The sequence below is a fragment of the Echiichthys vipera genome (genome assembly GCF_963691815.1).
Source record: "Echiichthys vipera genome assembly, chromosome: 7".
In the NCBI taxonomy this organism is placed as follows: Eukaryota; Metazoa; Chordata; class Actinopteri; order Perciformes; family Trachinidae; genus Echiichthys; species Echiichthys vipera.
The window spans coordinates 8,389,960-8,404,516 of NC_139832.1; the positions used below are offsets into that span (position 1 = coordinate 8,389,960).

The 14,557-nt window shown below is 40.4% G+C and overlaps 1 protein-coding gene across 1 annotated transcript; it reads right to left on the reverse strand.

Annotated features, from left to right (window-relative positions):
• Positions 1 to 215: 215 nt before the first annotated feature.
• On the reverse strand, positions 216 to 12,463 carry nudt4a (nudix (nucleoside diphosphate linked moiety X)-type motif 4a). Its single transcript, XM_083917358.1, has 5 exons — positions 12,145 to 12,463; positions 7,102 to 7,212; positions 4,268 to 4,312; positions 3,897 to 3,984; positions 216 to 1,934 (listed from the first exon to the last, which is right to left on the reverse strand). Exons 1-5 carry the CDS (start codon positions 12,241 to 12,243, stop codon positions 1,708 to 1,710), a joined length of 570 nt encoding a protein of 189 aa, XP_083773484.1. The 5' UTR covers positions 12,244 to 12,463; the 3' UTR covers positions 216 to 1,707.
• Positions 12,464 to 14,557: the final 2,094 nt, after the last annotated feature.

Sequence of the window (14,557 nt, forward strand, 5' to 3'; positions counted from 1 at the left end):
AGGATGGTTAAAGCAGGACACACACATGGATGTATTCAAGATACATACAATCCTATTCTCTTTCTTTGTACTGCAATGATTAAAAGAACATGGCATGGGAAATGATCAATACACCTTTTTTTTATTTAAAGATTTTATATACAACATAATGGTACAACCCCAGAATATTCCAGTCACAAAAGGCCTATCAATTAAATGTCTATATCCTCCAAAGTACAAAAGTCAATGATAAATGATAAACTGCACATCATTTGCGCTGTCTTTCGGCGGTGTTGACACACACAAAAAGTCTGGCACACTGAACCTAACTTCCTGTCATAGTTTCCTGTTAATGACGGTTGGGAGTTGTATTTCCCTGTGAAACATTAATAAATAAATTCAACCAATGCATACTAAATACTGTTAAAGAGGGTCTGGTTTTGACAGTGTATGTAAGTCAGTGCTGTTAGATCATGTACAGTGTCTGGAAACTAAACACAATTAAGTACTGTGTTTGGAAAGGCACTTAGAAGAGTCACACTTTAGCACATTGTAATTCTCCTCAAAAACCAGACATTAACAGGACTTCACATTTGTCTAAAGCACTTAATTGTAATAGTAGCGTCTTCTGCAGATATGTATTATTCCATGTATGTACAGTCTGCTGCGTTAAATACTGTCTGTCTTTGGCACATTTGTGAGTTTTGATAATGCTAACTGCAATTCTGTTCCACCGTACAAAAGCTGATATTTATATAACTGTACCAATTATCATTCATTCATTCATTCATCCTTAATCGCTTGTCCCTGTCGGGGTCGCGGGGGGCGTGAGCCGATCCCAGCAGACTACGGGCGTGAGGCGGGGTACACCCTGGACAGGACGCCAGTCTATCGCAAGGCACACAGAGACGCACAGAGACAGACAACCATTCACACCTACGGGCAATTTTAGAGTCATCAATTAACCTAATTTATTTGTTAAATTTTAACAGTCAGCATGACAACATTAACTATATGTACAAACGAAAGGTTGTTTGAGGAAGACCTATTTAAGTCTCCATGTTAGTGTGTTGGCTGGTTTTGCAGATATTCACCTCATCTTTATCACAGTGTGTGTACTTGTAAGGAGCAATGTTGTTTGTATAAAGGCAGACTTTGCCCTCAGCTCTCCTTAGCAGAAATACCTCATAAGACTTGCGTTATAGTGAGGTGCCTTTAGTTTTACTGCCAAAAAGTGTCATAAAAAAGCACCAAAAATGCAAATGAGTCATACACACGTAGTTTCTCCTCTTCAAAACGTCTTGCCAAAGCACATTATTTGGCACTTAGTCATCATGGGGATATGACTTCCTCTAAGCGCAAACACTTCCCAGGAAACCACCCAAACACTTGTGTGCACTGCTCGTCAAATATTTGGCATGGCGACTGAACAGGACCTTTACATTGCATAAGCAGCACACTAAGAAAATCCATCTAAAGCTTAACGTGTTAAACATGTCACTGAACACATTTTCTCTATTGGTGAACGTTGTTTAAAAAAATACACATACAAAATCTTAAATATAGTTGGAAAATGTTTTGGCACTCCCTCAAAATAGGTTTCAAATCAACTTCAAGGGAGCCCATACTGTACATATTAAGAGGCTGCGTTACTAATGCAATCAATGCAGAAGTCTTTCGTTCCTCCAGGTGTCCTCGTAGAACACCCGCTCGCTGCTGGTGACGGTCCTATCTGTTGGCTAGATCTGAGGCCTGTGTGGAGCAAACAACATAGTGAGGCGTGTTGTTGTCCATCACTTGGGAGCTGGGAGTGTTGCCGTTAGTCGGGCTACACACAGGACCGCAGGTGGGGTTGCAGGTGTTTGTGAGTCTGCGTAGGTACTCTGCATGGACAGGCTTGTGGCTCTGGAGCACCCTGATGGCTTCGTCAACTTTGAACCACTTCCTCTTCCTTCCTGTGAAACATTAAAGAAGAGGACAAGAGCTAATGAACAGGTAGAGGTTTGGTGTTGTGCTCGGTGACACTTGGATGATACTGAATGTTGGCTGTTGTCTTGTGGTATCGAGTCCGTCAGGATGTAGGTTTTGGGAAAAAATGGTTCCCTATTCCAATGTTGCAAAGGTGTGGTAGGAGGGGTTTGAAAAGACACACATTATTTTAAGCTGCAAAAGGTTAAAAGCAAAAGAAACATCTGAATTTGAAGCTGAGTGAGACATCTACTTGCAGCTCTCTCTCTCTCTCTCTCCCCTCTCTGTCCTGAGCCAATAGAGAAACTCTCTCTCTCTCTCTCTCTCTCTCTCTCTCAGTCTCTTTCTCTCTAATGACCTGTAATTGGCAAAGTCTCCCTCCACAGGCTAGATTTTCCAAAGGCTGAAAACAGAGCCAAGAGGAGGTTCAGAAGTCTAGTTTTCTCTCAGAACACTTGAATTACAATATTATGGATTTCTTTTGTCCAACAACAAAAAAATAAACTGCCTCCCCCACGTTTAATGGTAAGTATTTGTAATGAAACTGACGTGACATGTTACTAAGCAGTGTTAGTGTGTGTCTGCTTGAGCGGTGAGTACTGTTGCTCAACAGGGAAAATAACATTTAATTGCTAAACCACTATATTATACAACAATCTCAAGAATAAACGGTTGAGCACATGTTGCAGTCCTAAAGTCAGAATGAAAATGGACATTCCTGACCTACTCTAAGTTTTTATGAAGCCCTTAAGTCACCAAACCTTAGTAAAAAAGCACCTTCCTTTAAAATCGATGTGTCCGGTGAACTGGAGTTATTCATACTTTACTTCAATTCCAAACAGTATTTGAGTGAAGGAATTTGGCCTGTGATTATCGGAGGGTGGTGTGAGAGTTAGAGAGTAAATTAGACCAGCACGGTCACAGAACCTCACGCAGGGCAAGAGAGGACAAGTAAGGAGGGGGCTGCGGTGAGGGATGATAACTGGAAAACAACTGGGCACAGCAAACATTCCTCCCCCTTGTGAACAGGCTGAACTCTATTTCTGCGGGTGAAGGGAGGAAATTGTCACAACCACTTTTTTCCAGACGAGTTAGGAATAGTTAACATTTTGAGTTACCAGGTCCAAGAGAAGCAACTGACCTGAAATACCAAACACATCATGACTATACATCCCACATTATGTTAAGAGAGAAGTAATGGGGGGTTAAGATATTAATTTCATGGCTGCTATTATTTTTATTATCAATGTGTGATGTACATATAATATTTGCAATACTGAAATACTGTTGTTCAGTTGTACTTTTGTTCAGTTTACTATCAAATGTTTAAAAAAGACCAAAAAATCATATAATAATAATCAAAATAAATGATCGTATAATATGACACCTCCTGATGCTGATTTGACGAATAAGGGAAATATCAATAACGCTATGGAGCACACATGCAGCGGTAGTTCATTCAGGAGGCCAAATTGTTGCCACGTGTCTTTTTCGGTCAGTATTTTGGGACTGTAAACACTGTAGATCGGGTGGTTTGACTTAGATAAGTATGTGTCCTAGTTTCTCGGTTTACAAAGTGATGACTGGAGGCCCCAACAGTCTTTCTCAACCTTCTCTAGTGTCAAAAAGACAACAAAATCCATTTAATTGATTGTCAAAATAACTTCTTTATGCCACTATGATTGTGCACAGAACGATTATGACCCTGTGTAATGATGTGATTTACATAAACATGTTTTAATAAGCCAGAAAACCAAAATATATAGGTTTGAAAACATGAATCAAATGAATTTAGTGTCAATAAACCTCTGGAACAAAACCAATTTGTTGCATAAGTCTTATTTTTGCGCTTGGGTAAATACCTGCAGCATCATCTATGCAAAACAATCAGTTTTATGCAAAATAATCAGTAATGCGATGCAAAACGAGTCTAAAACGTAGAGGCATACCAATGTTGACAGAATCCTCCCAGTCTTCCAGTGTCTCTGTCACTATGAGGGTGTAGACGTACGTCCTGTGCTTTGTGTCTTTATTTTGCTGCAAAGGGTTAAAATAAGACACTACTTTATATGACTGCAATAAACTGTGTCAATAATGCGGAGCTAAAGGCAATGTTAACACATTACTGTTTCTTTATAGATGCTATGAATAAAAAGACTTAACTTGTCTGACTCTAAGGACTGGCACACAAGCAGGAAGCATGCCTGCATAGACATTCTAGCATGACACTAGTAGTTACCAACTAAATTGATGCACAATTTGAATTGAATTTCATGCCACGTGAGAATTTTTTACTTTTCCATGAGTTCGCCAAACTTACCTCAAATATCCCAAGTAGTCTGCCAAGCTTCCCCTTCACACCAGCCTGCACACACACGAAGAATCAAGAGGAATTCAGTACATTTACATTTGAGCGACCACACAGTGTTGCTTATCCCCGGTACTGAACATTACATGTAACTCATTAAGTAGACTCTCTCATGTCAGTGTGCAGATAAATAAGAGAGCTGTCACAATGCAATAGTTTCATACAACGTGTGACCTGCTATTAGGAACAGCTTGTCTCTGTCGTGAAGCACATTCTTAGTTGGACATTAAGGGCAGGATACCCTGTACCATCCTAGCATCACCACACGCTTGTGAGGCAGCATAGCAGAGGTGACCAGGTAGACCTAAACATAGTCTGATTGACAGGACGAGGAGACATGGGGGGCTTAACACAAGTAGTATGGCGCACGAGTCAAGATCCATTTCTGCTTATGCACAGTTTGTGTCACATTTACTTTTGAAAGATCACGACTACTGAATGTGGCGGTGGAAATGTCTTCAGCTCACATGATCCTTGGAGCAGCGGTTTCTAACCCGGGGGTCGGGAAAACACACGAGAAGTTCCAAAATCAATGGAAGTCAGTGAAGAAAATTACACCCTGAGATCAAGGGTCACTAGAAGAGATACAGATTGCATGTATAATCAACTTTTTGTAAAGAAAAAAATCTCCCTGTTGCTTGAGGGAAAACCAGAGGCACTCCAGGAGCTCATGGCTTTGTTCAGCCCTTGCTGTGTGACATATTTCAGACTTTGCCTCTCATGTAAGAAGTGCCAAGATCAGTTAGGATGTCTGGAACATCACAGTAGCCAATTGCTGTGTCCCATTTCCATGCAACATACTCTTTGTATAGTGTAAACTTGCCTTTATAGTTGATTGTTCTTGCAGTAAATATACAAGACATCCTCATACTATCATAAAAAAAGACCTTTCTAAAGATGGTTTTGAATGTTTTCCAAGGTCTCTCCGGAGCAGTTTAACCACAATTTGCAATTCATATTTAATTTTGTGCAGCTGCAAAGCGGCTCCTCAATTTCCTTTGTGCATAGCTTTGTGGTAAAATGATCTACATGAACAACACTCTCAAAAAGCAAGCGTTTGTCAGTACGCATGCAGTTGAGCATACAGTAACTTTGTCATTTTTCCAGTTTGAACACATTACATTATCAAAACCTGCTTAACTTCAACTTGGGTTTGTTTAAAGTTCATTCACCCAGATCGTCTCTGTACACTTTACAAGTTAGTTAAAACAAAAGCATCAGAGAAAGCACATGATAATACATTTTATTTGAAGCATATTTTCCCCACTTTTGTCAATATGTCATATTTATTTGTTGTAGTGATTATACAAAAAAATATATTAATTTTTTTTTTAAATCACCCGATAGGATAAACAAATCTCACACCTGCACAAACTAAAACTATGACAGTGAACAGTAGGGTATAAAACGTGACGTTCTGAATGGCTAGCTCAAACCCACAGCAGTCGGTTTGCAGCTCATCTATATTCAGGTACATGTCTGGTCTGGGAGGCCCAGGATGTGGGTAACTGGAAACCCTTCCCAAATGTCACTGCCATACTTCAAAACTGTCAGCACACTACTATCCCAGGCAGAGGCTCACAGCTCACTCCACTCCGACTACCAGCACCCCCCTTTACTTAACCCCAGAACAATCGACAGATCAAATATTTCCATCCCTCGTCTGGATCTGGCTCATAAAACAGTGGGAGCATCTCTTACTGTGACCAGTGACGACACTAACTTGAAATAATTGTTGCGATACTCTCTGTGCCTCTAGCCTGTCAAAATTCATCAAATATAAGCATACATCTTTTTCCGTTTGAGCAGAGACCGACCTGCCTGTTATGCGTTTGCATAATGGCAGCCATTTCAGTGGTTTTGCAGGATTTAATAAGCCTACTTGATGTTTTTTTGCATATTCACTTGGCAATGCAAGCCTGACTCTGGGTTTGAATAACTTTTCTTACCGATGCGTTCGCATGCTTGTGCGGAGTTCCAACATCTAACTCTCTGGCGAGTTGGCTTCCACACCAGAGACCTTTTGAACACATGGATTGACCTAGTTCACAATGTCCTTTTCACACTACTCTTGTTTGCTTACTGTTTATCTCCTACTTCCATTTCATGACAACATAACTTGTGCGAGCACAACCACAACCGTCGTTACTCAAATGTCGGAAATTCCCACAACCAGTTGAGCTCTACAGCAAAGTCCTGCTACCTGCATTGTTGTGCAGCAGAATAACAACACTGACACCACTGAAAACAAACTAAGCTGTGATAAATGATCAAACTCAAAGTTCCAAATCAAGTAGATTTTCACATTATTATGGTAATGTCAGGTGTATGCATCCGTAGACGGACATGCAAAAACCACCACTATGGACTTTTGATGGTTTACTGGCTGCCTTAAAGTAGTGCCAACTAGGGCTCGACGTTATGGCCGAAATAGTTTATCCCGATAAAGTTGTTATATTTTGATAATGATGTATATCACAACATAGCATGTAGTCTGCTTATTCAATAAATAAATAGTTTAAATGAAATTACCACATACAGTACAGAAGCCTATTCAATACGCCCGTTTTGGTTCGAGTGTGCTTGTTATTATCAGTTTAGATGACGTTATAGTGCATCACGATATCTCGATATATGATTTTGATCCATATGACTTGATTGGAAGACTTTAAATGATCATATTACATTATCACCCCACCCTTGTTCCAACCACCAAATGTAGAGGAGAACAGTTACAGTACATGATGTTTGTTGGTTTTCTTCCTTTTTTCAGCGGATGAGCTCACCTCTTCGTACACCTCCCTAACAGCAGCCCCATAGGGCTCCTCCTCAGGCTCCATTCCTCCTCCTGGCACGATCCATTGGTCTGGATGACGACTGCTGCTCACCAGGAGCACCTGTCAAGGAGAAAGGCCTATCGTCAGGTCTCTGCTGCTCAGTTTGGCGAGCCAAAAAACACGCCAACGGCATGCCCAAGTTTAGAGTCCGTCAACACTTTAGGTGTCCGGTGCTACATGACTGCGGTGCTAGTCATTCAGCAGGATGTGTATTGAACATCTCACAAGTCATGCCAGTCATTCACTTCATTTTCTTAATGCAACATGAGCGCGGTGTGGATTGGGCTGCTGATCAGGTCACGCTCTTTCCCTCATAATTTAAATAAATGAAATAGAGAAACCTGTTCTTTGATGTTAGATGGTACTGGATTGAAAGCACAAACAGATACTCATGAATAGATCTACTATAACGGTGGGCACACACATTTTACCCAATATCATTTTCCTAACACTAAACCCTAACTCATTCTTCTTGCTCTATAGTTTTGCAGTCTGAGATGTGACCACAGGGGGAAACAATACAAGCAATATCTGTAAGGAATACCGTATTATTTTAGGTGGGCTACATAATATAAAGAAAAACTGTTCAATTGTACCACAAACCGCCCCCTCAACACTAAATACAGTTAAAAAATAAAATGAACCCCTCTCTGAAACAGTCCAACATGTACAGTAACACTGCAGTGGCCCATTTCAGTCATGATTTGTTTCAACAACGGGGTTTGAGGAGCTGTAAATTATGACAAAGAAAGATGACAGATCAGCAGTCTAATCAGAAATCATCAAAATGAAGCCACACACTATGTTCAACTGACCTCAAACACATGCAGTTCGGTCTTTTTTGAGAATGGTGCCCCGCTCGAGAGACGCAGTCACCTGACCTCAAACCCTATCTGGCACCACACTGACCCACATTCAGTTCACGTGTAAATACTTTCTGAATCCTTACGGACATGTGCAGCAGTTACATTCTCCGACACTGGGTAACCCTGTAATAGATCTCTTGACAGCAAAGACTGATTGAGAACTAGCCCCAAAAATCATCTTACACTCGGCATGGCATCATAGAGGAACACAACTGCCCCAGCGTGGGTTTCCCTACAGAAGAGGTGGCGTGCATTCCTCCTGAGACCTGATAGTGCATGGATGCACGGCAGATTTTTGCAGAGCACTAATGATAACATCTCCAGTGCCTTCAAAGGCAGTCTCTATTGAATAGAAATGACTGTGATGAGTGAAACTTCATGCTGCATGACTCTGCTTGGCTGTAACTCAATTCTGTAACCAGGCCAGGAGTAAAATAAAACCCACAAGAAATCTCAGATCAGCTCAATCTTGAGATGTGGGTTATGCATCGATTTTGCACCAATATGCCTCTGCAAAGGTACTAGGTAAATAACTTTATTAAAGAATATTTAACATACAAGGCATTACATTGTCAACAAATTCTAGAGATTAACACTGAAAAAAAAAGAAAATAAGAGTGAAATAAATAGATATGGTTCTCAATCACTTCAAGAACCATTTTCTGCATTATATGTTCTGCAAAATAGGTTTCGAAATATCAGTGTGGATCATAAAACATACACGCCGACCGATAGGTACCAATTTGTCTCTAATAAGCAAATATCAGGCGATAGTATTGGCCAACCAATGTATCAGTCTGGCTCTAAATAAAACTCTAACAGACAAAGAGGTCCTGTTAACCTGCTTACATGTTTTGGATCACTGATATAAATGCTTAAATGCATGTGGGTGTCTCTCTGGAGACTGTGTGACGTATTCTTAACACAGGCAACTCTGTCAATACTTCTATAGAGAACAGGCCAAGTCAGAAGGTACAAGAGATTTAGCAGTAATGTAATATCACATTCAGTAAACTGAGTCTGCAGTAGCCATTTAGACACTAAAACCTGCAGTTAGATCTTTACCTAGCTGGTTCACCACCCAACGCTTTATAGAGCCAACTTAAATTAGGGAGACATTGAATTATATTTAAAAAGAAAAAGCAAAACATTGATGCAAAAGGATGCAAAACAATGCTGCATCCCTGAAAAACAATCCTGCACCTTCCTACTTTCATTAACAGTGCCATCAGATCGCTACAACGTGATCTAAATGAATCCCTGTGCTAATGTATTTAATGTCCGACAGGAGTGTTACACTGTATGAGACTGATGTGGTGTAAAGAGTTTGCTGTGTGATGGCTGATGATGAGGCGGTAAATGAAAAGCTGCAGTGGATGAGAGCACTCATTTCAGTCTCATCTGAGTCTCTTACACTAAACGGTCAGGGCCCTGGGGGCTGTAGAGGTTCAACACACACACATGCATGCGCAATTTCACTCAAACGCCATGTGAAACACGCAGGCACTCCCACGTACGCAACTACACCCAAACACTCATAGCCAAAGGGCTTTTCAAAAACCACTGGATCAGCAGTCGCCTTTCTGTATGAAAACAAAAAGAGCTTAGCGGAGGAGGTTAATGACCCCGACAGGCACCACACACCTCAGTGCGAGCTCAGAGTGAGGAAGAGCTTCGACGGCGCACGTCCACATAAGCTTCAAAATGGGATCAACACCTGATCGCAATTCAGCTTAGACGCTGTTGACAGATATGATACTTAGAATGAGGTATCAAAGTATCATTAGTTTCTTTCATATCATTATTATTATTATTTCTGATGCAGGGACATAAATATACAGCGGTTGGCCGAAATAATATAAACTTTTGTACAGTAAAATGAAAACCAAGAACACAGTATTACTACTGATGCCCTCCTCATGAAGTGTCAGCATCATTTTTAATTAAAGATTCTTTCCGCAAAAACATACTGTGATGATATGAACACCGCGCGTGTCCAAATGAATTATTTAGAGCTAACTGTAATGATAAACTATACTGTAGGTGAGCTATTGAGGTTCATGTTTTACACAGGTTAAGGATTTTGACTAATACAACTTTGATTATTTTGATTTATCTTGTTAATATTATTAATATACTGATTTTAACCATAGTGCCCAGCCAAAATCCCAAATTTGATTATAGTCTTGGAAACTGAAATGGTTCTTATTTACAACATAATAACTGTCAATACTTGATATGCTATTTACAGCAACTGTGGTGACATAAAGATTAAAAAGACTTAATCTTTAATACCGCAGCAGCCCTGTTCCTGTCCTCCTGAACTCCAGCTGACAAGTTGAGGAAGTGACTGTAAACCAGGCATGCAGACTGGACGGATAGCTTACCGCAAACAGTAAAGTGTGACACACACACACAATCAAAGTGCAAAAGTGAGAATGAAGGACATCAGCACGGTGTGTGAGGTGAGAGCGTTTTATCATCCTCCAGTGCAATCACCAATAATCAAAGTGACTTTAAGCATGTGTCAGCACCCTGTCACAGACAAGCAGGAGAAAGAGAGAGGGAGAGAGAGAGAGGGAGAGCGAGAGAGAGAGGGAGAGAGAGAGAGAGAGAGCAAGAGAGAGAGAGAGAGAGAGAGAGAGAGAGAGAGAGAGAGAGAGAGAGAGAGACTGTGATGAAAAGCACCAGAGAGAGTGATGAGGAGGAGGAGGAGACGTGCAGGAAAACAAATCTGTCAGAGGACAGCGAGTGCCTGCACCGTCTTTCTATAAATTGCAGCTGATAGGTCACTTGGTGTTTAGGACACAGTGTGACACTCAAGCCCTCCAGCCACCCCCTACAACCCCACTCCGCCTATCGAATGTGGTCCTGAGAAGGGCCTCTGTCTCCAGGCAGACGCATTCTGATCTAGGATCTAGGACAACCCCTGCCCCCGGTGTATAACTTCTTCCATATTAACTCAGGTCTAAGTGACTACACCGACACAAACAAACATCTGGTAGCATCAAATGAAAATAAATGCTCTGGAAAATGCCTGCGCTCTTTCCAGGCTTGTTTTAAGAGTTTATGTTAGCTGCAGAATGAGTCTAATGGGAGACATATTCAAACCTGGTCATTTGTAACGTCAGTGTGTATACTCTGTATGTCCCTAAAAGTTTCTCATCACACACATTACCTTGTTAGGTTGCAGGGTGCATTCAATGTTAGTGAGGTAGAATGCCACATTTGACGTTCAGCTATAAAAACAGATTATTTAAAGGTCCTGCATTTGTTCATTTTGCTGTGTGACACTTTATTTAATTAAGATTAAATAAGAATTGATTAGCCACATTTTGCAGCAACCCAATCCCAATCATATCAGCATACAGGTAAAAACAAAACATGATGCGCATGTGATATATATGCATGTGGAAATGCAGCAAATGTGCAGGAATTGCTCCTCAGTAAAGGATTAATAATCCCTATGACATGTGTTAATATGGACATTTACTGCACAATAACCACAGCAGGTGACGCCAGTGCAAGCTGGGGAAACAGACCACTAGACTGGTAGATGCAACATTTTATATGACAGGTGGTATTCAAAGGCTGAGGTTCATAACATGCCGAGGTGGCACTAAAGTTTATAATCACATGCAGCATTAGACCTACAAAACTGCATCTGTGGTTAAAGAAATGTGTAACCAAATAAATTCCTGAAGCTGCAGGATTGACAATGAAATGACCTCCTCTGCATCAAAGGACAGAAAAAATGTGGATGCCTTGTCTTTATGGATTATGAGGTAGTACTGGATATACTCTGGGACAGGAAATGAAAGTGACGGTCTCCTGCTGAGTGCTGGCTGCAGTGCAAGCGTGTAGGTCAAGTATTTTTGAGTTTAAGCCAAATTATGTTCACCTCTGTCCAGCACCTCAATTAAAAACATGTGCACTCACTCACTCAATCTCACACACACTTAAACACACTCACTCACTCTCACACACACACACACTCACACACACACACTATTAAGCTGCATACCAGCCTGCGTTTTCCTTTGCCATGTCCGTAAACACACACTGATAAAAAAATAAGGCAGTGTATGACAGACAGGAGTTCAAACTTCGACGGGGCCCTTCTTACCTCGTCCTCTTTCTCGTTTTTAAAGCACACACACGCCGCTCTCCTCTTGAACCCTTCGCCGTCGTACGTCCTGGTCTGGTTGGGCTTAAACTTCATCATTTACGTCTAAAATACGTCGAGTGTCGGGGGAAAAATGTTGGGAAAGCGAGGAAAAAAACCCTCTGGATTCACCCAGAGAGCAGCAGCAGCAGCAGCGGCAGCAGAAGCGGCGGCGGCGGCAGCGGTGTGTCTCCCGAAATCCTCCCACTTGTCCTCTTCAGATAGTCCCAGTCACAGAGCGTGCACTCGGGTCAGTCATTCCTGTGCAATGTCAGACTGCTTCTTCTGGTCGTAGCCTGTATTGTAGCCGACCCACCATGGTGTTTTAGTGCCGCTGTCAACACGCGCGATTCAACCAAGTCGCTCCCAGCTGTCTGGGGTCGGTGAGCTGCTACCAGCTGATCTGAGAGCAGCGCAACAAGCCGCCCCTCCGCTCCCACCACGTTACACACACACACACGAGTGTCATGTTCACCATTAACAAGAGGACTAAACATGACACTCAATTTAATAAATACATTAATAAATGCATACATACATGAATAAATGAATGCAGATATAAATTAACAAATTAATAGTACACACATGCAGAGAAACATAAACAAATTCAGAAATAAATAAATAAACGAAAACATAAAGTCTAGTTTAGATAGTTTATTTCGAATATGTGAAAAAAACAATTATCATACATTAATGAGCAGTCATTAAGAAAAGGGGAAAAACAGAGAGAAAGATAAATGTACAATAACAAAGTATAACAAAGTAAACTGAAAATAATATAAATTATTTTTACATATTTGAAAAGGAGTGGGAAGGAGTATAAACTTATTTTATTCCACCCCTTTTAATTCTGAAAGAAATGAATAAACAATTGCAGAAATAAATACATAAATAAATGAATCAATACACGCTGAAATAAATAAATAAACAGATATATGTATGAATAAATTGGACCTCCTGGCTTATTTACATATGGACACAGAAATACAGAAAAAAGTGTATGTGAACAAAAATGTAGAAATACATGTTTTATGTATATATTTATTAATGCAGGTGACACCTCAGTATTCATAAAAGGAAATTGAAAACCCATCATTGTGTTGTGTTTGTAATTTATTATTTTTAACCCTTGAGTGTATTTTACTTCATTCTGTTGTATTTTATCTGTATAAAATATTGTATTTAGTGTATTCTCTAATCTTAGTTTGCAATTTTAATGTTGCTCTGTGAAGCCCTTAAGATAAGATATTCCTTTATTAGTCCCACAAAGGGGAAATGTCCTTTTTACAGCAGCAAAGTGGATAGAAAACACTAAATCGTAGAACATATAAAAATAAAATGAACAATATAAACAGTGAAATATAAAATATAAGAATAACAGAAACAATTTATACAATCTTTTTTGTAATATTTCAAATTTACACTAGGGCACAGAGAAAAATAAAAGTGTGCACATTGTGATTGAAATTCACATAGGGTGCAATTAATGGAGAGATGTCAGAGCGAGGGGGCTGCCAGTGACCAGCGCCCCGAGCAGTAGGGGGTTTGGTGCCTTGCTCAACAGCGCCTCAGCAGTGCCTAGGAGATGAACTGGCACCTCTCCAGCCTGAGGAGACTGAGCTACTGTCGCCCCAAAAGTTGAGTAGAGTTGAGTTTTGATATGACACACTCAACAGAGCAGGTCATTTTAAACAGTTTGTAAAGAGGCAGTTTTATGCTTTTCAAGACAGCATTCAGATCAGTGCAGGGACACTTTACAGCAGCATGCCTCTTGGGTTCACTGCTGTGCAGCTACAGGCTACTTACAAAGCTCAGGGCTTCCCTCTAGTGGGTGTGGACTGTCTTTAAACCCCGGGATGTGTTCAAAGGTGAAACTGTTAAAGGTGTTTAAAAGTGACAGTGTCTGATTATCTGTGTATGTTTCATTGTATTTGTATCATGTCCCCATTGCAAAGTAATTGACTTCTACAAGAACTACAGCTATAAAAACACAAAATACTCTTTAATTGTTTTATAGGCAGTGTTAAACTCTCTGATTATACATAAATATCAGGAAGAACTAGTTATTATCAAGTCAAAGGACTAAAGTAGAGTGAGCGTGATGTGAGTCTGTCTCAAAAGTTTCATCCTGTGCAACTAAATTATTAACATTGGAAGATAGTTTGCATTATCAAAAAAAATTAACTTTACTTGTTTCTAATGTATAAAAAACAAAATTAACTTAGAAAGTCCAGTGCAGTCTACGCAGCTGATTAAGCCTCAAAAGTCGAGCTATAATGTGAATTATGAGAAGTTATAAAATCCATGTGCTAATGAGTGATAAGGGTGTAACCTGTCCCGCCTGTACACACCCACACAATTCTGAGAACATTTC

Excerpts from the sequence above, each read along its gene's own strand:
- nudt4a (XM_083917358.1), bottom strand. The coding sequence starts at position 12,243 with ATGATGAAGTTTAAGCCCAACCAGACCAGGACGTACGACGGCGAAGGG. Across the intron at positions 7,213-12,144 it reads AAAACGAGAAAGAGGACGAG|GTGCTCCTGGTGAGCAGCAG; the intron begins GTAAGAAGGGCC and ends TCTCCTTGACAG. Across the intron at positions 4,313-7,101 it reads TTAGGGAGGTGTACGAAGAG|GCTGGTGTGAAGGGGAAGCT; the intron begins GTGAGCTCATCC and ends GTGTGTGTGCAG.